Source organism: Lytechinus pictus, chromosome 2 (genome assembly GCF_037042905.1).
Source record: "Lytechinus pictus isolate F3 Inbred chromosome 2, Lp3.0, whole genome shotgun sequence".
NCBI lineage: Eukaryota > Metazoa > Echinodermata > Echinoidea > Temnopleuroida > Toxopneustidae > Lytechinus > Lytechinus pictus.
The window spans coordinates 10352507-10378304 of NC_087246.1; the positions used below are offsets into that span (position 1 = coordinate 10352507).

Genomic DNA, 25798 nt, shown 5'->3' on the forward strand with positions numbered 1-25798 from the left:
GTAGAATTGAAGAGAGAGAGATAGAGAGATAAGGGATAGGATGGAAATTGAAGAGATTGAAGAAAACATGTGGCTACCCCATTCAATAAAAGCAACCATAAAAATGAAAGCTGTAAAATTGAGAAGACATATGAACAAGAAAGAGATGTAAAAAAAGCCCCTTTGAGCAAATGCTCATGAATTTTCTTAGTCCATGAATATAAAAGGACAGATCCCCATCAGTCAAAAAGTAGATTTTTTATGGGGGGGGGGGTAGTTCATTGTCAAATAGATTATTTGTGTTTTTATCATGTCTAATTGCATTGAAGCATTTTCAATCACAAAATACAACAAAAATGATCAATAACTATAGATTCTAATCGAAATGGGAACTTCATATCTAACTAAGATATGAATTGACGAAACAAGTGTAAAATATAATACTTGTATTGGTAAAAAAACATATCGATAATGTCAATTTAGTGAGCACTGAGAAGATTATTGCTAATATTTGACAACAGTAAGCTAACTGTCTAATACAAAATACACTCCATACTACCATCAAACCTAATTTGTACAAAAAATGAATTTATTTTTAATTAAGTAGACACATTTCTTAAATTGCGAAACATGTCATTTGATAATCGGAAGAAGTGGAAGATTTATCATTAGAGAAAATGTTGTATGTAGTATGGGAATGCTGCTGCCACCTGACAATTTATCTTCTCAATTAAAGAGCCCATGGAGATTGAGCCAAGACTTGTCTAGGGCCAGAAGAGCATTGACTCAACTCATACAATGTTAACCAAAGTTAATCATTAGCAAAAGACAGCAGAGCATGTAAGAATAAAACTGCCTATTTGAAAACTAGCTTGCCTTTGAAGTACATGATTACTAACATGTGGTATAAATGAAATTCTCATGGGAATGCCTTGCAGAGAAAATGAAACAAACAGCACTGATTGTCTGAGCGGCGCCTAAGACACTTGTCTTTGCGAAGTTCAGATAATATATCGGCCATGATTAAAGAAACAGCTCTCTCTCACATGTACATCTTACAATATGATAAATGCGCGACTACATGCCTAAACACGAAGACATGCTTTTCTTGTTTTGAATGTATTTGTTCTGTCTTCAGAGCGTAGTCATAGCGAGCCGTCTCAATAGAGACAGATTACCATGATGTACACAGGAATGCATTTCCTCAATTTGTTCACTCAAGGGGGAATAGCCTAGTGGTACTCTTCAAACAGTTTCATCAAGGGGTGGAATGCACTGCCGCATGCTTGGCAAGGCAAGTTCTAGAAATTGAACAAAGCCAGATACTTGGGATACCTGTTGACTCTTCTATTAGAACTTATTTGCATGGCCCCCGTAACGCAAATGCAGGGAAATTATGGATGCAAGGCGTGTATGACGAAAGGAAGTGCGGTTTCATTGTGGAGCCAGGTTTGCGTTTGCACGTCAGCAAGTCGGAGGGTCTGTCACCAACAAGGACAGGTGCGGCAGCGGCAGTCAATACAGAAATTGATTACCAGGGTATAAAAATAGAAATAGCTGCACTGTCAATTTAATAACATAGCAGGAATGTAACAGTGCTATATGAAAAATGTAATTCAAATCGCTTGCTCATGAAGGTGCCTTTCACACATTGAACATTGAACAGTACGAAAGTCTGTAGATTTTGAGCAAATGAGAATTATGATAGTGACGTCCATAAACAGCTGTTTCTATTCCCCCCTCATTAGATATACTCTCTGATTTCACACAATCTAAAACAGAAATTATTCCTGGCATATAAAAGAAATTCCTGAGCATTTGGAAATATTGTATGAAAAAAAACAATTTAGGCTTGTCATCTAATAACACATTTGAATATCAATCATATATTTGGAAATCGCATGTGTATGGAAGTTTTGTATCATGTACGTTGCTTGTTATTTCACAGTACTTAAACTTCTGTCATTATATAAAATCAAGGCAGGACATGAAATGTGAAGTATATGGCTGTTGTGGATTCAAGAGGTTTGGTTTGAAGTATGTGACTGTGAATATATTACAGAGGAGTCTCTGGCAATGACTTGGAATTGAAATGTAATGATATTGTTAACCAGTTTCCCACTGGAATTGAATGTTTATTGTACTACAAAGTCTATGGGAATCTCAGAATTAAAGGCCAAGTCCAACTGAACAACTGGTAGATTTCAATAAATAGAGAGAGAAAAATAATTAAACACAAATGCTAAAATATCATTAAAATCAGAGGTAAAATTTAAGACATTTAAAAGTTTCACTTATTTTCACAAATCATATGGTGGTACCAATAGACTATTTCATGGGTGTTTCCCAAAGAACTTATTTGCATGACCAATTCATCTTAACTGATATCAATCCGTTGAATACTGGAATGGTCACCGCACAAAGCCAAATAAAGAATCAGAAAAACATTTTCAATCCATGCCTGTAAGACATAACTCATACTAAAAATTCTCCAACACCGACCATTTCACCAGCTTAAAAACATTCAAAATATGTACTTTAAAAAAATCATGTTTATTCAACCATTCTAATGGGAAAGATTCAAGTGTAATTTGATCGTCATGGAAGCATTTTATCTCACACAGCAAATGTTAACCAATCTCTTTGGGTAACCTTATCATGAATGTCTCCATCTTTGGGGAATCTTTAAAGTCCATTCACTGACTAGTCGATGACTTTGCTATTAGAAAACAGCGGTTTTCAACAAGTTCCAGTGGGTTGTTTGTCAAAGTTTCCGGGACCCACTTGTGAGAACATTGCCCTTCATTTCTTTGGTTGGCTGGATGGAGGGGAGTGGTATGGATGTTTTTAAGGTTGAGACTAAAAGCTAAAAATGTTTGGTTAGATGTAATCTCAAACAGGAAGTTCTCAATCAAATGACTATCATCAATGTCTGAAGTACGCTCCACGAGAAACAGACATACAAGGAAAGGAATATACAGATGTAACTTGCTTGAAAGAATAGTGAAGAATATATGGGCAAATATCCCTAGTTCATATTACTTTTAGCTTCATTTAACTTGCAGACAACCCTCTTCATTATATCTTTCTTGTTGATAAAATATGAAAACATACATGTGTATGCTTTCAAAGTTCTTCGATGTCAGGGACAGCTTTAATGTTCAACTGAAGAATACATTGTAAAAAAAACCCGCCAGATTTGGTGACAACATTGCCAGAACACCAAAATATAAAAAAGATTAATAGAATATGATCAAAGAAAAGGACAAATATTACAGCAAAGTTAGTATGCAATATGTAAATTCAATTTCTTTACTGCAAGACCTTCTAGAAACATAAAAACAGCCCTTTCTCATCACATTCCTCTTTCCTTAGAAAATTTCCCAAAACAAAAGAACTACAATGTCTTCTTTCTGTCTCATCCATCATTCTATGATATTTTCTTAAATCCTTTTCCATAAAACCAGTCAAGACTATTTTTATTTCTCTTTTAGCCTATATATCATTTGGTCATAACCACTTACTTTCTGGCTTGGTAGAGACAGATTAGCATTAATGACTTCTTTCTGACATTAGACCGGTGCATATCTGGATTAATCTGACAGGCATGTTTTATGATACACTTCTGTTTAGTTGCTCCAAGATTTATTCTTTAATGGAACTTGCTTTGAACTTTGGAGTTTTGATTCCTGACCAAAAGCCAAGTTTCAATCAGAGTAGTTACTAATACCCCATACCCAATAATTTATGGCTTCATAGAAATAATTTAATATTAATAATTTGTTTGTGACAATGGAAAGGTGCATATCTAGTTTAATCTCAAAGACAAATTTCATATTACACCCCTTTCATGAATTCATGCTCAAATAGTCCAGATTGAATGCAGATCATAACAGTGGCAATAAAAATTGTGTTCATGAACTTACAAAGCCAGGAGAAAGTGCAGCTTATCGCCATGGTAAGTCAGTACAGTGCCTGCACAGGGAAAACAAGACCTTCAACCACAGAATAAGCCACATTATTTGAGAATCTTGTTCATGAAGTCAAACATGAAACAGAAACAGGAAAATAATGTGGATTATTTCTAGTCCTCAACCTTACGTGAATTGAAATAAGCCGCTTCCACTTGCATCTGCAAATTCGATGTGTTCATTCTTACCACCCCCCTCAGTTTTCAGCAAGAGCTTGGAACTAATAAACCATACCCATGCAATGTTTTCATCAGCCGATAAGAATTACATCTAAAAGATGGGTGCATATCTGGTTCAATCTCAAATTAATTGAAATGAACATGTAGTATCTGTATCTTTCCAAAATTCCAATACATACAACAATCAGATGTTGTATTTGTAAAAATATACCCAATGCAATTACAATTTCTATGGTAAATCTGATCATGATCAAATCCTTCATTATGTGAAGGTCACAATTCATCTCTTGCTTACAATGGCATTGGTGTATTACAAGTTACCCCAGGTGAAGTCGACAGAGCCTCAAGGTACCAGACGGAAAGGCTCACTGCAAAACTCTCATTTTTATAGAGATAGAATTAGCATAATTGATTGGGCTTGCGACATAAGGCAGAAACACAGCGAGCGCAATGATTTCAGAAATTCTGATTCATAGCACGTACCTTTTAAGCAAATTGATTAAAGAGATCAGACAGATAGCACTGGAGTAAGATAGGATCTTCCCATTTATCATCAACAATAACATCATCAAATTAAGTTGTAGTATTCAGCCCCCAATGTCTCTTTTCCCGCCTTTTTGGTATCAGATACAGATGAATATATGAAAATATGACAATATTCATAGGTTTTAAAACATTCGCCTAACAAAAATTGTACAATTAAAAGATACCATACTACTATGTTACTTGTATCAAAGTCATTTTGTTATAATATTAATCCTAATACAATTACAAGGAAAATTACTTTTTGTGTTGTGTTCAGTTAAACTTTTCATGAATACACAAAACTTCTGTGAAATATCACAATCTTCAATATAGCAGTTAAGATATACTAACAAAAATATAAATACTTAAGAACTATTCACATTTGATATTAATATCATAAACTTGAATGTAGACTGTAGAATGTAGTCATGCCCCCCCCCCAAAAAAAAGAATACATAAATAAATGATGAAAGTAGGGAGGATATGTAGAGTATGTAATCTAATTGCTTTTACTTTTTACTTCAGTTAATATCCTGAAAGTGGGTAGGTAGTATTACACTCTGAAAAGTTAGAATCCATCAAGATGATGCTTAGCTCACATTTCTTTGGAGCGTGATGCGGCATTAATTTCAAGAATCTCACCAAACAAGAGGTAGAAAAGGAAGAAGGTCCAAAGAGATAGGAGGAGGAGGAAGGACAGGAAGAAAAATGAATGTGCAAAAGTTATGTCTTCTAGATATTAAGGCAAGATTGTCAGGATGATAAGAATAAGGTAACGGCCTTTAAGGGACAGATTGGTCGGCGCAAAGGTAGACAGGTTACAAGATTACAAGATGATCAGGAGGAGATGGATACAGACGATATAGGATGACTGTTTTAAGGTCTATGATGCTATGATATTTCTGATAACACATCAACTGAACTAGCAGTGTACTAACAATGTATATCATTAAGCAGGAGGCGGGTTCACAGAGAGTTAAATTTGACTTAAAGTTATCCTTATATAGAGTCAATGTGTATTCTGTATACATGCATAACCTCATTGATGACTGCACAGTATGGATGTATCCCTGAACTGAACAAGGACTAAGATAAGATATATTGTGAATGGAACTAGAATTTTCAAGAAATATTTTAACAAATATTTTCCTTCAATTAATATAATTCATTATATATCAACAATTTTGTATATTTGCCATATCTTAGGGCAGCAGATACTGCAAGCAAAATGCAGACACTTCAAAGGTAAATATCAAACACTGTAAAATTGTAGATATTGTGGTCAGTTCATTCACCGCGAAGGTGATTTTCATTATGAATGCAGGATTTCAATAAAAAAATTACCTACTTTAAATAAATGCCTTGAAATTAAATACAATTCTTGGGCATCTCTGATCCAGTTCTCCCCTCCCAATACCAATATGAATATACGATGAGCTCCTGGGGATGATGAAAAATGAGAGGCTTGGTGTGATATGGTTTGTAAAATGTGCTGACAACGATCTTGAACAAAGTTCCTCTTACTTAGCCTAATCGCTCAAAATCTGCCAAATGTCACTTAAGATGAGAACAATAATGCAAGGTAGCTTTTGAAGATGCCTCTGGGAGGTGTCTAACATTAATGTAGCAGCCGTCATGACAGTTGGCTGGTCATATCATTTCCATTAGGGAAATAGAGCAGATATTCTATTGAGTGATATGTAGAAAGAAGGGTAATTCAAAGAGGTATTGTATGTATCATCTATCTATCTATCTAATCTATCTATCTATCTATCTATCTATCTATAGCTCTCTGAGTATTCATTTTTTCAACTTGACTATTTGTCTTATGCCAATTCATCCCACTATTTAAACTTTTGATTGACGTCAAAATTTTCATCTGCACTTTCTTTCATCCTGCGCTCACCTTTCTTCCCTCCCTCCCTCCCCCATCTATCCCGCCCTCTGCTTCTTCACTGACATCAAGGCTTAAAAGCGAGAAGTCTAGAAATAAACTATTGATTTTCCACTTAGTCAGGCAGGAAATGGATGGACCTTTCCCATCAGGAAACAGTTTAGGAATTCTAACCGATTCAACCTTGAAACATTTGTGCTTGATTGAATACGTAATGTTGTTGATTTTTGTTTTCACACGAACAGAGGGAGGTACACCTCATATTGGGTAGGATGAAAGAAGGGAGAGGTGGGTTGGGTTGAAGAAAAATGTTGGAGAAGAATAGTAATGAAGTAGGAAGAATCAAGGAGAATGGAGAGAAGATTAAAACGATATATGGAGAAAATTTGAGAGGCCAAATATAGAGTTGAGAAATTGAAAAGGCTAAAATAACAAACTTGAGAGCTGAAAACGACAAGAGCAGAAGATGAAGAAATAAACATGCAGACATGCTGGAGATAAGAGTGAGGGTGGTGATAGTGATGATGATGAATGTTGTTGATAATGGTGGTCTTGGTGGACAATGATTACGGCAATGATGATGATGATAAGGAAAGATGGAATTAAGAAGGGAAAAATGAAGCAAAACAAGATAGGAAAAATAGGTATTACCAAATAAGATAATTTCAAATATTCTTGGATGAATTAAAAAATTAACACAGACACATAACACTCTTTATAAATACACAATATGTTAACATCTTCTTTAGATAGCAAAACAAGGCACAGAGAGGTCCATGATGTAAACTCATAGTTGGACATTGTGTGGAAATGGAATATGCTTATGGATCTGGGAAAATGATGTACTTTTAGAACTTTGCTCTCAAAGTTCAATATCTCCACTAAAACTTTGTCAAGGATTCCCACTCCCTCCTGCCTTCCTCTCTTTCCAAAGACAGCAACTTCAAAGAAATTTGTCTCAACCTTGAGTTTGGTAAAAGCCTTCGCACGTACACTCCCAAACACAATTTGTGGACTATTCAAAAAAGGAGAGAATAATTGTAATGAAATGGGAAATTCTAGATCCGCTTCCTGCGACAAGGCATTTGATCTGTGACTGTCTCCTGTACTAAATTTGGGGCTTCCTTTGTCGCAGCCGATTCTGGATAGAGCAACACCTTTTCTCTCAATTTGGCTCAAGTGTGCTCGACCGCAATCCATATTTTTCGTCTAACCCAGTTTTCTATGGTTTCAGGAGGGAGGAAAAGCGGGTCAAAATGAAACCCCGGAGAGGGATATGAGGAGGGATTGTATTAGCTTACGCTCCATCAAACTTTACCTAAATCTGCTCAAATCTTCTCCAGCTCAGCAACATGAATTAAACATTCCATGGAAGGGGGGGGGGGGTGAATGTCTTCCTTTTCATCAACTATAAGGTGTTATCCCATAAACTAAATCTCTTATTAACAGTATAGATCATCAAATTTTTTCTCTCTCTAAAGTACATGTTAATGGACCTTATAATTTCCATATGCTTAATATGGGAAACTGCAGGTTCTTAAAAAACTGGGTTAATTCAAGTCAATGAATCATGGAATTACAAACGATGAAGATAACCAGCTCCCTGAAGCAGACAGACTGAAATCATGGCTCTAAAAATGATACTAGTACTTGTCAGTTTCTGAAATATTTTGCGCCACAATATTCAGTCTCATGTGTGCAACTTCATAAATCAAACCATTATGTCGCAATGAACAGCAAAATGCATAATGAATGTATCAAGTAACAAATTCTTAAATTTGCAAAGCGTACTATTTCTCTTGGCTTTTTGCTCAAAATGCTAATAAATTATATGCTCTTTTGTAATGAGTAAAGAAAAGATTACAGTCAAACCTGTGTGAGTGGCCACCCTCAAAAGTAGCCATCTGCCTATAGTGACAACTAAACAGATTCCAATTGGGGCAGATTGTGTGTATGGGAACATGCCTATAGCAGCCACCTGTCCAGAAAGGCCATATTTTGTGTTCCCTGGGGTGGTGCACTATAGACAGGTTCTTAGATGAACATGCAGGTCTTCAATGTGCATGGATTGAGAATGAATAACTCTGCATCAGATACAAAACCATACCGGGGCTACTGAATTTTGCCAAACTTCCAAAAACACACCCCATCTACATGTACACATGTTCATAACACTTAAAAGAGGGAAACCAAGTGTGGTTTCTTAATTGTGAAAAACATGCTTTAAATTTCATGTTTTAGCTGTGAACATGATCATGTCACAATTTGGTGTGTAAAACTAAAAGCAATATTCTTTTCATATGATTCATATGTTATTCTGCAATTTGAAAAAATAACAGCTTGAATAGTAGGTAATGCAAGGTATTCAACAAGTGAAATATTGCTATGAACTGGAGAAAGACATTGATCCAAATTTATGACAGTAGACAACACAGGATAAAAAAAAATTGGACAAGCATCTAAATGTATACCTCAAAGAGTCCCCCATCCTTTACCTCCACTCCTGAACCCCCAAAGACGCTTTATTAGCCTAATCTTACAGATGAGAGAACACATCATGAATTAAACATCAGAAACATTTGCCAAAGCTAACATACTCAACTTCTCTAAGCCTATATAAGCGGATAAACACTGGGCTTGGTAGACTCTTGTCTTGTCTATAGTGGTGACGATGCCTCTGATAGACATCTAAAGATGCCCAAAAGCACCCCCCAAAAGGTCAAATGTCAACTTCAAATCATACAACACATTAAAAGAATGCCACTCTAGCCACCTCTGTTACTATCTTTATCCTATACTGAAGTAATGTAGTTTGACAGGCTGATCCCTATCAGGGCCCTCAGACAGCACCTCTGTGGAAAAAAAACCACATGTAGTGCAAACTCTTAGACTTCCCACTAGAGCTTCTAACCTTAGGAGTTTTCCCAAGGCATTTGAGGGATTAAAAAGGAGTACATCACTTGAAGAGTAAAATTAACTCCAACTCAGACTTGACACATATACATTACATAGAGCATAAAGAGGAATACTGAGAATAAAAATAGATAGGGTAGTAATGGACAGAAAACAAGGGACTGGAGCATGAGGAGTTGGGCAACAATAACAAGAAAGAGGTGTGTGAGAGAGAGAGAGGAGTGAAAAGGAGAGAGGAGAAATGGGGTGAAGACATGAAAAAAAAGAATGAAATAGCAAAGGGATTAATTCTGCAATGAGAACTATGATCGGATACAGTTAAAGAAGCATGTTTAAAGAATAATCTTTTCACATCTACTATAGATAACAAATGTACAACAGGGCCCTGTTACATTACAGTTACTATGATAGAAACTTTGCAATCAACTTATAATCACCATGGTAACAATACTTAACAGCCAATCAAAATCAAGGATTCCGAATAGTCACCAATGAATGGCAGAGTCACCAAAATAGTAACTCCTATAAAATTGGGGTCCGGCCCAAAAGAAACAAAGTGGATAGGGAAGTTAAATTGGGCAGATGGGGGAAAAGGAGGGGGACAGGAACTACAAGGTACAGAGATGAGTGAGGGGAAAGTAACAGGTGTGAAGAGAGAGAAGATTAAGTTTGAAAAGAGGCAAAAAAGGGAAGAAAAGTGAGTAGGTGAAAGAGGAAAAGAGGAAGAAAGTTAAACTGCAATGTAAAGGAGAAAAAAATTGAAATATTTAACACAAAAAATTCTGAATACACAGCAGAGAACATGAAAAAAAAATAAAAAGAGTACAATGAGAAAAACCAGACGCTTTGGACAGATACATATATTTTCAAACTGTATACAACCTCTTTAAGACTCCAATATCTCATTCTCCTTGTGGATCCTGAATATTGGCAATTACCAAACCTGTTTACATCCAAATAGGATTTTTCCTTTTGATTACAAACTAGCGCACCCGCCTTCAGGCAGCATTATCCTTATCATCATGAGCTACAGGATGAATATAAAGCTGATTACAACTCTTCCGACTGATATTACAGAGAAAGTAAAATCTCAAAGATCAAATTAATTACATGTCCACTTGTGTAATATATGGTATGGCTCATGAATAGTGACAATTTTCTATTCTACTTGAGCACGCATATCCATCAATTTATCAAGGGAGTAGTTGGTGATCTTAAATTATTCAGGTTTTTCTCACAGCATCTGAAATAGCATGGCGCCCATATATTTATGATGTACATTTCAACACAAAGATGGGATAAGCTTAGTCATATTTGAAATTTGGTAATGGGGATTTTATCAAATGCAAACCTTTGTATTTTATATCATTTGACAAAGTATATTAGTATCAATAAACATATGAAATATAAAAGTTAATATTTATTTCAAGATAAAATGCCCACTACTGATGCTAAAGGTGGATAAAGTTAACTCAGATTAATAATAATGATAAAAAGGCATCACTGAATATTGTATTTGCTGATATTAAATATCCCTTGCTTTAGATTGAATCACTTGCCCTGCATTTTTGAAAACTAGGATCTGACATACTAGAAGACAAGAACACCTATAGTTTAATTTCAAGATTATTTTCAACACAGGCTGTGGATTTCCAAGAAGACTGAAATTTTGAACCAAACCTAGAATTTTGTTGGAATATCAGACTATGATTATGAGATCAAACTTGATATTTCTCTCCAATCCTGGGTGTATTGTTTTAATACATGCTTGACTGCAGGCCGTGATTACACAAATGATATTGGATGAAAAACTTAGCCTTAACCTTGAAATTGTATACTGGTAGATCACAAAGGAGCTCCTCAGATATTTCCCCCTGGCTTTATTTTCCTTAGTCAAAGATACATCATACAGTGACTTATGACGCTGTGCTGACAGAGAGATATGGGTGGGTCGTGAAAGATTGGATTTGAAGATTTTGTACATGAACACGGGAGAGTATAAGAGAAGAAAATGACAAGACATGGAGGAGGGAGGAGCAGACAGAGACAGGCAGACAGAGAAAAAAAGACAGAGAGAGACATACATACACACACAAACACCCAGACACTTAAGATGGGGTGGATAGAACACTTTAATGGTGAGAAATAATAATAATAACAAACATGAATATTGAGATGCATTGAATAGAAAATAAAGGGGGAGTTGAATTGGATGATGAAAGAATAAAAGAAGGAAATAGAGTAAAAGGGGTTGGGAATAATCAGTCCAGACAGTGATAGAGGGGGTGAGTAAACATAACACCTACAAAAAGAAATAGATCCAGTGGAGAGAAAATGACATACAGGAGAAGAAAATGTGAGCGAGAAAGAGACTAGTAGGATCTACACCATGTCACCATTGTTTGAAACATGCGAGTATTGTTTTCAGTTATTGTAAATCCCCTAATCTTAGGACAGAGATTGTCAGCTGTAGAAAGAGTTGTATGCTACACAGTGACCTCATATAGTAAAGAGGTGTGTACATCAAGCATCAAGTTCAGACTGTAACACTAATAACCAGGGAAGTGTTACTGATAAGAGGATTTAGGCCCTATTTGAACATGAATAGGTGACACTGTGATCTATGTTATGTTGAGCATGACACTCATTGAGTGGTGTTTGACATGTATTAACACAACAATTACATGTAGGGTGTAACACTAAATGGTGTTTACACCACAGTATAAGATCATCCTCTCCAGACATGACACAGGTGTACTGTTAAATACATCATAGAAATGTGAAGTGTTGAGTAATTGCAGTGTCAAACTACTCAGAAATGAGTGTTCATAAACATGAACAGCCACCGATTTAGATGACTGGGACAACCTCTCCAGACACGAGTCAGGTACGGCTATACATGTTGTGGCACCATGAAGTGTTGCATGTAACGCTGACTGTAATTTTTTCACACCAACACTCAAGTCATTGATTAGGAGAGCGAGGAAATCTTTCCAGAAATAAGTTAGGTGTATGTACTATCAATGATGTCAAAAACTATGAATAACATATGGTATACATCTAGATAAAGCAATCAGGTCATTCTTAATAATGTCATATATGTTTTCTCTCAAAAACACTGATATCAAAATGAAACTCACATATGTTAACAAAGCAAAATATCAGAAGTATTAATGCAAAATGCTATATGCAGAATAATAAGAACATTACTGATTACTCCTTTTTTAACAACACAAAATTTCTTTCTCGGGTAAATGGGTGATGACAACCACATACTGATGGGAATTGTTAAAAAGGATGGCCCCTAATGTTTCACTGCAGCAAAAGAACCCACAACATTTACAAACTCTATAGAAGGTGGCAATGTTCTCTTTCATCTAAAGAGTCTAGAAGCACATCGAACATGGCCTGACAGAATTAGAACAAGTTGTTGCGAGGCAAAAGAAGACTTAGTAAAGCAAAAAAGCAGGAGGTGCTTGGAACAACAACCACCCTTGAAAACTCATTGGAGTAAAAAGCACTTGTGTTGCTTTTAAGGCTTTCTGGTGTTTTTACCAAGCTCTAATTTTTTTGCAGCCTACTTCTCGGCTCATTGCGACACGAGATATCGATGTTTGTCCGATGCTGATATGATTAAGTATCCTATGACGGAAGATGTCCAGATTGGGCTTAAGTACATGCTGCGTAAACACAGCGCGAGACATGATGATGAGATAGTAATGAGAGCAAGGAGAGAAAAGGGTTTTAGTATTTGAGAGAAAGATAGAAAGAGACAAAAAAAATAAAATAAAATGAAATTGAACAAATAAACTTGCTTCTCTTTGTAAATATAACTTCCAATATTTCTTGAAGACTCACTGGATAATAATGTTGTAATAGCCAAATATTATATTCATTTATTTGTGAAGAAAAATATCTACAATCACTACATCACCCCCCCCCAAAAAAAAAAAAAGCTTTTCACTACTTTTTTTTCATCTTTTGAAAGTGCTTGCTGTAATTTTATGGAAGATAATATTGTAACATTTGAGGATTGCATTCATAAAATTTGACAGAGTCTGGTTTGATACTCAAGACAAATCCATTTCTCTCTGAATCCAGCACTCCGTCCTACTAATTAGCTACCTGAGGGGGATTGTACACCCACAATAAACATGTTTCATTCTAAGACACAGAAAAAAGGTTAAAAAGTACATGTATATGAATACTATATTGTTCCTCTGGTAAGGGATAACCAAGGTGGCACAGGAAACAAGCTTTGTGAAAAGTCCCGTGTCTAACCCCCTTGCGGAGTGCACTGACATTTTCTTTCAAAGCCGGACCACGTGTTGCAATTTTGGTGACTTTTGTTCAGAGCATCCATGATTATCTGCTCTAGTTCTCCCCATTTTCACAGGGCACATGTTGATATGGCGGTGAAGCTAGCGTGTCTTCGACTGCTGAGGCACTCTTTGGGGGCTTTGAAAACAGCCCGGCTGTCAAGCCAAACAACTTTAGCATAATTGGAGATAAGGATGGTAACAAAGAGAGAAAAGAAGATGCATATAAGAGACGGAATGAAGGAGTTTGACAGTGATAGATTGGGAAAATACAGTATTGTAACAGGATAAAATACTGAGAAAGACTAGGGATGATATAGACTAGTGTAGACAGCCAAGAAGATTGTATAAGGGCACATCTGATACGAATAAATAGGTTTAATGACAAAGAAGGGAGATACATGTATATATATCAACATATCTCAAAACACAAAACAGATACCAAAAGAAATATGACTTGAGGCATGAGGTATTTTCGAGAGAGAGAGTGAGAGAGACTTGGGATGAGAAGAGCCTTGTTGATATGTAAAGAGGACATTATTACCTCAGTTACTGAAAGAAGAAAATAAATAAGTTGCTTTTTCTTAAACAAAACAATTCTATTCACAAAGGGAAGAAGTAATAGAAAAGGATAGAAAGATTGATGGATGGGTAGGTGGGTGGATGGATAGATAGACAGATAGATAGATAGATGGATGATACATACAATACCTCTTTGAATTACCCTTATTTCTACATATCACTCAATAGAAGACAGACAGAAGAGAAAGATAAATGCAGGCAAAGAGATGAGGAAGAAATAAGAGAAAGTAGAGAAGGGCAATATGAAGCAGCACTACAGGAAATACACCATCTAAATCAAGTCAAGGTAGTTTAACTACCAGAATCAAATCAATCCAAGATTTGTTGAGCAATAATGTCATGGCTGTTTTACTAATAAAACACCAACCATAATACAATTGCACAAGTTTAAATGAATTGCCCCCCTCTGAAAGTGCACATCACCGAATAAACTTTTTCTTTTTTCTCACAGTATGCAGGAAAAAGAAAATGCCTGCCACTTGTGAAAATATTTCCCCTTTCTTCTGAATGCGCAGTACTGCTTCGTACCTCTGCAGATGTTTTTCAGGCACCAAGAGCGGTGAGAATCTGTACTTTCTGGGAGTGATCTTTCCACATGATGTTCTTAAACAAGTGTGAAGAATAAACACATTAAAAACATGTTCATTGAGTAACAGAGAACATTGTCATTCTCCAGCATCTGTGTCTTTTATAGAATGTGTTATCTTCCACTCAATATTGCTTCAGTCACATATTCAGTTAACACTTGTTACATCAATTACATGCAACATGGAGAAAGGATTTATGATGACTTTCTGAAATGTTCACTATTAAAAGAGGCAGAGGGACACTGCCTCCTGGCTTTGTAATGCTCCTGTTAGCACACAAAAAGAGATTGGTAAGATCAGTTAAGTAATGAAGTAGGTACATGGTCCAACCTATTCAAAATTTGAAGAAGGTTGAATCAATTAAGATGCCACTTTGTTATACCAAACCCGACTACACCCACCATCATACAATAGTGGGTAATACTGCTTATTATTTTTTTTTAATATATGGTCATTTTCACAATATATGGTGTAACTCTGAAATTTCAATGTTTTTATCTGTAGCAGTCTCAAAAAGCCACATAATTTAAAGATGCTTTGACATATGAGTAACCTCAATGAGTGCTACCTCGGGTAGCATAGACATCTTCACTCATTACTTCGTTTAATTTTGGCAGGCACATAAGTACCCTAAGTTGCACCTTTTTTGTGTACATAAAATACATAGACTTTTTTTGGAATGCCCTTTCTTATTTCTGGAATGTTGATGATTACTTTTGTTATGCAGAATGTGAAGTTAGATGTTCAATGAAAAATACCAGATAGGTTTTTAGTGTGACTGCTTCTTTATTTCTGAGAACGGGGTGGTCCAATTTGTTGTTTCGGAGGCTTCATTTTCCGTTAACAATAGCTAACAAACTTTGTATTCCGAGCATTGGTTTTCAAAAAATAAAATTCTGCTCCCTAGGACCTTTATGCAACATTTGAAGTATAAACTTCCAAATAAAAACAAAATATCTTGGATCACACTTCTTTTTACAATTTTTTCAAAGCCTAACTGATCAAGGTTAATTTTCCGTTAACTGTTTTGAAGCCTCCGAAACAAACTTTACAGACTGCCCATATAAATATGAACGAAGGAACTTGTCCAATCAATACATCACAATGTAGTATATGGACACCTAGTTCACCTGTCAATAAATAGCAGAGATATTCCTTGCTGTTTGAAAATAAGAGATGATACTAACTTTCCGTTAACAATTGAAGCCTCCGAAACACTTGAAGCCTCCGAAACAGTCAAATCACTTGTTTTTATTTTTTTGTTACTTCAGTCCAAAATTTGTAGGTTAAATTTGTATTATAATCATATGTTATGTCGTATAGACTGGCCTCAGGTAGAAATTGTATGAATATCAATTCAATTTTTTTCAGAATTCGCTGATAACATAAAAATTCTGTTTAGGAGGCTTCGAACATAAGTTAACACATGTTTTTTTTTGTTATTCTAAATTCATAGATAAGAGAGTGTTCACATTTTATTTTTTTGTTGTTGGTTTTGATCTACTTAAGAACAGAAACATATTTGATTTTATAATTAATAATATTTCTTAAGTTATACCTGAGCTAAGTATTTGAGATGGGATTTTCCACTCATAAAACATGCATTTCCCTATTTCTAACTCAGAATATAAACATTAGATATCAACTAAAAGAAAGAAAAGTCACACATATAAACCATGTAATGTTTATTAATATTGTAATATACAGTGGCTCAAAATAAAGCTCTGCATTTTCCCAAATTGACAGGCATCCTAAACTTATGTTAACACTTGTTTCGGAGGCTTCAAACAAGAGTTAACACCATATTTTGTGTTATTCCAATGTCCTGGATAAGAAAAATTAGGCATTTTTTCAACAGCATGTTTGGTTTTGATCTACAAAATTACAGGAATGAGTATTTCTTCATCAGATTTTCAAATTTTTAATGATATACAAAAGAACTTGTATTTGTGATTGAATTTTACATTTGTAAACGTGTGTTATCCTCAATCAAATTCAGGTTACTCAGTGTGTAGATACATGCATACTTACACACATACGCACAAATACAATATTTAGGAACATTTTAATATACAAAGATTTAAATAAATCTTTGCATTTTCTCAAATTTTCAAGGTATCTGAGACATGTATGTATATATGTACATGTAAATACATGTACATGTAAGTTCTATGTTTCAGAGGCTTCATTCTCTTTGTCATACCATTATAAGTTAAGGTTTTAAGTTTGTCATCCAAAAACCATAAATTGGTGGACAGACCATCCTTTTATAGATTCTGAGGAAGTAATAGTGTTATTACCACAAATGACTAGATCATGATGAACATGTATTGGTATGGAGAAGTTTATGTAAATATTTTAAGCAACATCTAATAGCATATGTATCTTCAAGATAGGCATGAATACCAAATACAGGGTTCTCATTCTCCAAGCACTTAGTCCATAATAGTACATTTGCTTTTTTCATTATCATTATTTTATCAATATTTTCTGCACAATTTGTTTTGATGGAATTGTGAATTCAAGTATTTTCAAAATATAAAAGTCTGTCACTACAATTTATTTCAATGAGCTCTTGGTAATAAGTACATAACAATTGGCATTACACTTTTTGAGTAATGTATGAGCAATGCAGAGTGACACAGCCTTATCATGTTCGCAATCAGTGATTGTGAATTGTGATCATCCATTTTGTACATTGATTTCTTCTGAAATACAGGTTGGTTAGACTGTGACCAGCCACCCCAAACCTACAATAAGTCACTAGGGAATGTTCTCTGTAAATAGCCAGAATATTATGTTTTTGTAAAAAAAATAGAAAAAAAAAACTAATTGGAAAGAGTAATTTTTCTTCTTCATATACAGTCAAAATCTCAAGCAGTAAACTTAGATAGAAAATCAGATAAAATAGTCTTGACAGAAGTGTTTGTGGACTGTTTGGACTTTTCTCTGAGATCGCTGCATCTTAAGCTTGAATGGACCCTAAACTTTGAACATTGTTTTTCCCTATTTAAAAAGTTTCTTCTGCATTCAATCAATGACTTACATGTATGTGGGTTATAATGGATTAATTTTGACATGTTATATACCTTTTAAAAGCTTGAGATGAAATAATTTAAACTCAATAAAAATTTCATAATTCATTTTGGCAACATATACCCTTTTTACACAGGATTTTCTTAGCCCCGGACTATCGCTAACCCCTTACTATCCTTAACCCCGTACTATTTTTTTTCCTTTTTACACATGCCAAATTGTTATTGCTAACCCCGGATAAGGAATGCTTGCTTTTCACACACGAAACTCGCTAACCCCGGACTAGTGGTTTTTGTCGATCATTCGTAGTACAAGTACTTCACTCGTACCTTTTTACACACGCTACAAATTGTCATTTAGCCCCACCTATAGTACGGGGTTAAGCTTAGCCCACTTTCGTTTTACACTAGCGATCTTAACCCCGTACTATCGCTCTTAGCACCGCAATTGCTGGGATAACCCTGCTTTTTTGCAGGGCCAAATAATCCCGTACTAAAAGGTGGGGTTAGCCCACTTTGCAAAAATGCTGTGTAAAAAGAAAGTGGGCTAAGCTTAACCCCGTACTATAGGTGGGGCTAAATGGCAATTTAGCCCCACCTATAGTACGGGGTTAAGGAAATTTTAGCGTGTGTAAAAAGGGTAATATACACTGTAGTTGGATTCGGGATGGCTGGTCACAAATTACCTATCAAAGCAATGTTAATCCCATTAACTTTCTCAAATAAAATTACTATCTGTGAGAGTTGTATCAGTTTGCCTTGAAGGATTTTCATTTCAGTTTTTAGAATATGATTTGAAATGATTTGTTTATAAATACTTAATGTACAGCTTACAATGCATGTCTTGATTGTCTTTTTTAAGAAAAAAAAGTGGGAAGAAAACCAAGTGCCAAAGATATGGTAACATGAAAAAAGATCAAGATGAAAGCAAAGCATGATATAAAACCTTTCAAGTATAATTTGATTAATTTTGTGAGCTTAAGCTCTAGGTTGGTATGCAGACAGTACTTGTGCCATAAATAAAATTACCCTAACTCCATTCACTACAAGTGATTCCAATACCAACAATTGTTTTGAATTATAATCATAACTTACATGTATTGTATGTACTTTTTTTAAAAGCTTGTTGTTGAATGATGCAAAGTAAAGTGCTATTAAGCACTAATTTGAAAGTGCAGTATTAATAAATTCAAGTCCCTAGCATAGAAAATTTCACTAATCACACATACATGTACATGTTTGCTCATGGCTATGTTCCTTAACACTTCCATTTGATAAAACAGTAAGGAATAAATATTCAATTTTATATTGTCATATCAACAATATAGTCGAGGTGCCGCGGCCAAGTGGTCTAAGGTGCCTTGCTATCCATGTACTTGGAAAGTCTGGAGTTTGATCCTCGGCCGTGGCACCTATGCCCGTTAGCAAGGCATTTAATTGACAATGCTCTTTTATCCTGCATTCAAATAATTGGAAATGCTATTGGTATTAACTAGGTGTGCATTTGTTTAAAAAAAATCATACATTTCTAGTGTCAATTCAATTCAAATCCAAACTGCCTTTTAATGTGTGACTTTGATGCACGTACTTTACTTTGGTACTTTGGTATTTTGGGTAATGCACATCTACCTAACAAGCATAATTTAAATATAGAAAATATTTCCTGGACATGTTCATTGTAAAAATATTGGATATTACTTTAATATGCATGTATATGTTACAGAAACTGTTGGACTACATGTATTAACATCATTGAAGTCTCCGAAACATACACTGTTGTTACCTAAAGGCATACAAAAAATAATTGTCAACCAACTTTCTGCATTGAACTTAACATATAATTCTGGATTTTTTTACAATTGGATTTAACATAATAATAAACAAGTGTTAAAATTGAAATAAGCTGTTAGCTATATGATGGAAAACGCAATATGTTAACATGATTGAAGTCTCCGAAACACTCTGGGAACCCTAGCAAAGCCACTGAAACACAAGTTTCAGTATTTCATCACTTTGTTTATGCATCATGAATATTCTTTTCTGTATGAGATGTACTTCTATTACTATATTCCCTTTAAAGCTGAACAATTACCTATCTTGGCACCAAGGCATTGAAATATGATGTCTTTGTGCAGTAGTTAACATTCGTGAATTACATTTTCCCATTCACGAGACATTAGTTTGTTTGATTTTGTTTACATTCAGTCTTATACTGATATGCCATTTGAAAAAGATAGATTTGTAAAAGTAATCAACTTAAATGAGGGACTTTCATAGTGCTAACATGACTGAAGTCTCCGAAACACATATTTTTGTTAACTGAAGCCTCCGAAACACACTTGGGAGAAATTTCCAACTTTCTTATTTGGTATCTGATTTCCATGGGATTTGTGTTAGTAATTAACCTTCATGGAGAAGTAAATGTACAATAATTTTTGCTTTCCTCTTCCTCTTGGAAGACATGTAATTTTAAACACTTTGTTGTCAAAATCCAAATTTGTGATAAATTTCAAAAACTCATAGAAATTTTTAGAAAACTAATAAACTTTGACTCCAAAACTTTTAAAAACCTCAAAGAACATTTAATTTGTGAATGAAAAAGTGCAAATGAAAATGTTTTCCACGAAAAAATGTGTAATTTTGGTAATGAAATCAAAAGGCTGATTTTATTCAATTTTTCTCATTTTTCACAGTTGCACATAATTTTTTTGAGGTTTCTCAAGTAGATTAAGCTCCAGAACAGACAGAAATGAAGAATTTAGACATTTATTGACCTGTTTTTATTAGAAATGTTTAAGAAAGTCCATTTTGAAATTTTGATCTTGAATTTTGAAAGTTACACCCTTGACCGTGAAAAGGATATATATATAACTCATGGTACTATTAATTATTTATTAATTATAAGTACACCAACCAAAATGGAATTTTCACCATTTATGGGATTCATATACATCAATTTGGTAAAAAAAGAAAGAAAAACACCAAAATAAGTTGATGTAACATAAACCAAAGTTTTGGTGGTTCACTTGCAATAAACCAGTGATAATGAAGGAAATACTTACTGCTATGTCACTGTTCAATTTAATGACAGAGTCTCTTAGCCAGTCTCTTTCGGCGATCGTTGAGTGAAGGATTTGGCGCTGGTCCGTGAAGTCTTCTCTCAACTGACGGCATTCTTCTAGTACCTAGGTTAAAGGACATGGCAAAGACAACTTTATTTCCATTCTCCAAATATACAATATGCTTCATATCCACATTTATCATATCCACCACTAATACAACAAACAACACAATTTTGAAATTAAAAATATTGCTATCAATATCAGTACCCCTATCACCAACAATTCCAGGGAATACCATGATCATGATCAAGTACTAAGTACATTTGGTTTTAAACTACTTGGTATACACTCTGTATGACCATCTTCATTCAGCATTAACACTTTTGGTCCCTGGTATAATATGAACTTGGCCTAATTATCATTTTGTCTAATTATTATTTGGTCTAACTGCTATATAGTCTTTGTCAAAGTGAAAATAAGTCAAGGTATGTTAGAGAAAATAGAGTTAGCTAAAATTGATATTTAAAAAACTAGGTGAAGTCCAAATTAAACAAAATTGCTAGGAGACAAACAAGTTATAGGCCAATCAAAGGGAGACAGACTAACTGCTAATTAGACCTAGTGGATGTATCCCAAGTAAACATGTATCTATCTTTCCATTGCTTCCTACCTGATCAAGAAGAGAAAGTTTCCGGTGCAGATCTCCAAGCTGTTTGGTTAGAAATGCATTCTGGTTCACAGCCTGTTGTAAATCAAGGGCCTGAAAAAAAAAATTGGAAAAGAGGAAAATTACAAATCAAATAGTAATGTGTCAACTAATTGCATAAAATGTATCCATCAAAATCATCCATGCTGTTGTATGGCCTCCATCCAATACATCAATTTTTGATTGTTGGAAGAGGTTATTGGCAGGCCTTCAATGTTTCAAATCAAAAGTATGTAAATTAACATTATATACATAGTAATTTATGATTCAAATTACCGGTTAGTATTGTTGTTTTTTCTATTTGTTATTTCCCCTATTAACTTGTAAAATTCATGCAAAATTAAACCAAGTACATTATGAAAGCATCTCTTCTATCAAATCAAATGGCAGTTTACGTCAGAGCAAAAAAAAAATAGGAGATAATTTTATGGCCAAGTTTCATGCCACAAAACCTACATCAGCTCAAATGTATATACATGTATATATTTCTTTTTAATCTACTTTTGTCTGTTTATATACATGCCACCTTACCAACTCCACCAATATAGTAGTTGGAAATATCTGTTTTTCAATAAATTGTCAATAATAAACCAAATATATATTTGCAAAACTACAATATACTTATACAAGCAGGCTGAACATCAATATCCATGAGGAAAACTCATGCAGAATGTGGAACAAGTGAAAATCAATAACGCAGTCGATTTTCTTTGAATAAATCACTCATCTTTCCACAAAGAACTTATTCTTATCCAGGATTTTATTATATTCCTCCTCCTCCTACTGGAATTGGAAATCAAATTTGAACCAATTTGAACCAATCACCTAATTTTGAAGTTTACTTGAGCTTTAGTCAAAGCTGCTTCTTTCAAATATTTTCCTCTGTGTCTTTCTTTCTCTCACCTACCTTTCATCTTTCCATTCCCAATCTTTTAATTCTCCTCTGTCTCACTCTCTCTCTGCATGTCCGTCTCTGTCTCTCTATCTCACTCTAACTATGTCTGTCTGTCTGTCTGTCTCTCTCTCTCTCTTTTGCTCGTCTTTCTGGCTGTCTCTCCCACAAACTGTAGGCTGTTATTTTCGCGGGATTGATTTTTCGCGCTTGGCGGCTTCCAAACATATTCGCAGGTTCTTGAATTCACGCTGCACACTCCATAATCACAAAGTCACTTCCTTCTTCCCCATCTGAATGGTTTGAATTAACATTTCCGCAACGAAATTGTATTTTCTAATCACAATTCTAGCTCTAAAGCGGGGTAATTCAGCATTGTTTTGATCCAATCATGAGCTTTTGTGACATTTAGCACAACTTTTCTTTGTGGGGCGGACATCGGAAAAGGAAAAACGGAGGCGCTGCTGGCCAAGCATGGACGGCCGAGCACTGGGTAAGGACCAGGGGGATTATGGCTATTCAAAGTGCATGGGATCAATCAACAAACCTGGGCGATCGACAAGACGTCTTCTTAAAAACTAAACAGATCTAAATGCTCACCAATCAAACAGCAAAAACAACTTACATTTCAAGCAAAATCATAATTTAAATACCGATCTGCGACTGTTAAAAAAATGATCGCATTGGAACAAATTCTTGCGATGCATAACTTTTATGATTTTGGAGCTCAAGCTTGCTTGCTTAAATGTTGCCCTCTATAGGTCAAATTATGCAGTCTCTTTGCCACAACGGTACACGCAATTGAACTACGGTTCAAAACTTTCATTAAAATAGATGCTCATAAATTCGTGCTTGCCGATCTTGCCGCGAAATCCGCGAAAATTTCCACTTTTACAGTACCCCTCTCTCTCATTGTGATATGTGTCATTTGTTACCCAGTGTGGACTTAAATATTTTATATTGTATATCCCTCCTTTTATTTATCTGTCTTTCTCTCTCTGGACCTTCTCTATTGTCTGATAGGTCAATCTTTATTTGATCATCTTATACTCGCCCATAATGTTGTCCAACTCATGCCTTTTCTGTTTGTCTCCCCCCTCCTCCCCCCCACACACAATTATGATTTTCACTTTTTTTCCTAAAGTCTACAAAATATATGAAAAGGTGCCTGCATTAAGCAATTCAATATAGCAGCAGTGTTGACTTTGACATTGAAACATTTCATCTTTTTTATTAACCCTTTGATGAAACTACATTGTTGCTGATAAACAAAAGGAATGGCATCAACAATTGGGGGGAAAGCTAGAACAGAAAGATTAAAGACTACAAAAGAAAAACAGTCAAGAAGAGAAAGAGATCATTTCAAACAGAAAAACGGATGACCACATCTTCTGTGCATGGGTCAGCGATTTGACAATTTCCTGCTATTTTAACGCGCTTGTCTGGTCACATATAGCAAAAGAGAAATGGGTAAGTCACTCACAAATTCAGTTAAGTGACATGAATTCGTTTATTTTATTTCATTCAAAATCTCTCTCAAGTCTTTCTATTTTTGCAAGCATCTCATGCATAAACTGGCCAGTTTCCCTCACTACTTTCTGATGACATCAGGGTCAACAAAATAAGATATGATGCTATTCTTTCCTCATCCAGTATTCCAATCTTGCACGGTGATCAAATCAAGTGTCTATACTAACTCAATAAGTGTTTAGACTGTTTCTCACAAACTGATATCATCTTTTCTCTTTCTAAATGTTTGTTGATTATAGGCCTGCTACTTTGAATTCTAAGCAAGATGTATACTTTCAGTATATCAGATATTGAAATCAGCTCTTTTCCCCAAATCTGAGTTAATAATTTATGAGTATTTAGAATGCAAGGCATATAAAAAAGGAGAAAATTCGGTGAGAATTATCTGAAAGAAGCTGGCATTATTTCATAATATTTATTTGATATGTCAAGGTACAAGCTAATGTTTATAATTTACTTAAAATTGCGCACTTAGACCAAAGAAGAGCAAATTATGTGTCTTTGAAACCTCAGATTTCTTTTTTATAACAAGATATTTATATATTTGAAACAGGGCCTTGAAAACTTTGTTCCTTTTTAATCTTTAAAAATATCAATTTACACGCTTCAATAAAAAAAAAAACACCACGAGGTCCAGTATTTAACTCACAACAAGCACTTTAATGTGGAATAGGAATCTGAAAAATATGCGAATCAAAGAATTGAATAGGCAACCAGTTCTAAAGGCATTACATGTATTCATTTTGCACTTTGTGATAAAAAGTCTTCTAATATGGCTATGTATCTGGCCGCAACAAGCTAACCCCCCCCCCACAAATCATCCAGAGATGACATGACTAAGACATTACTTCTTTAAAACCACCTGCATAATTAGATATTTCTTCTTTTATCTTTGAAAATATGTTGAGAAATGGAAATGATAATAGTTGTGTGTGATAGAATGACATAAACCAAATGATATCCTTCTGGCTATTTGAGAAGGAATTCTTAAAAATTAAATGAGATATTTCTATACTACAGCATTAATCTCGCTCATTCTCAAGATATAGAAAGACTGACTTGAATGTTTTTTCCATTAAATGATTTATATTCAACTCAAGTTTTCTTATCTGAAGGACTGCCGTTTACTCATCCTTCATCATGCAATATTAATCACTATCGAATGGAGCACTATTGTATCAGCCAGCTTCAACCTGTAATAACACATCCCATCTCCTAATGTGTGACATGTTTGTTTAACCATTACACATGATCACCTTAAAATGCACATCATACATTTGGAACAGAAACGGTGCACTGATATTCGTTATTCATTTTGAAGAGCTTTCTACCTCTAAAGAGCATAATGCCACCCATACATGTATATATCCCACTTACTGATTTATCTATATTCAAAGTACCATGATTCTTTCTTTTCCTGGAAATGTATGTATTCAATCTTCCACTGTCAGGTGTTTGCAAGTGAAATGTAAAGATGCTTTGACTATACCACAAATTTTGTTTTAAAGTTTGAGTGAATAATCATGAGATTATTTTTCCTTCTTTGTTAAAAATGGTTCTACAATCAAACCTTAGGATGATCCAATCAGTCAGGATTCAATTTTAGCCAATACCCGTACACATG

At 34.8% G+C, this 25798-nt stretch overlaps 1 protein-coding gene across 1 annotated transcript in view; it reads right to left on the bottom strand.

Moving 5' to 3' along the window:
• Positions 1-25798, bottom strand: part of LOC129254843 (RIMS-binding protein 2-like) — a 125841-nt gene that overhangs the window by 41241 nt on the left and 58802 nt on the right. Inside the window, exons 3-4 of the mRNA XM_064106162.1 lie at positions 21717-21806; positions 21047-21169 (exon numbers count right to left, since the gene is read on the bottom strand). Coding sequence (XP_063962232.1) covers positions 21047-21169; positions 21717-21806 — 213 coding nt within the window. The remainder of the gene's footprint in view (positions 1-21046; positions 21170-21716; positions 21807-25798) is intronic.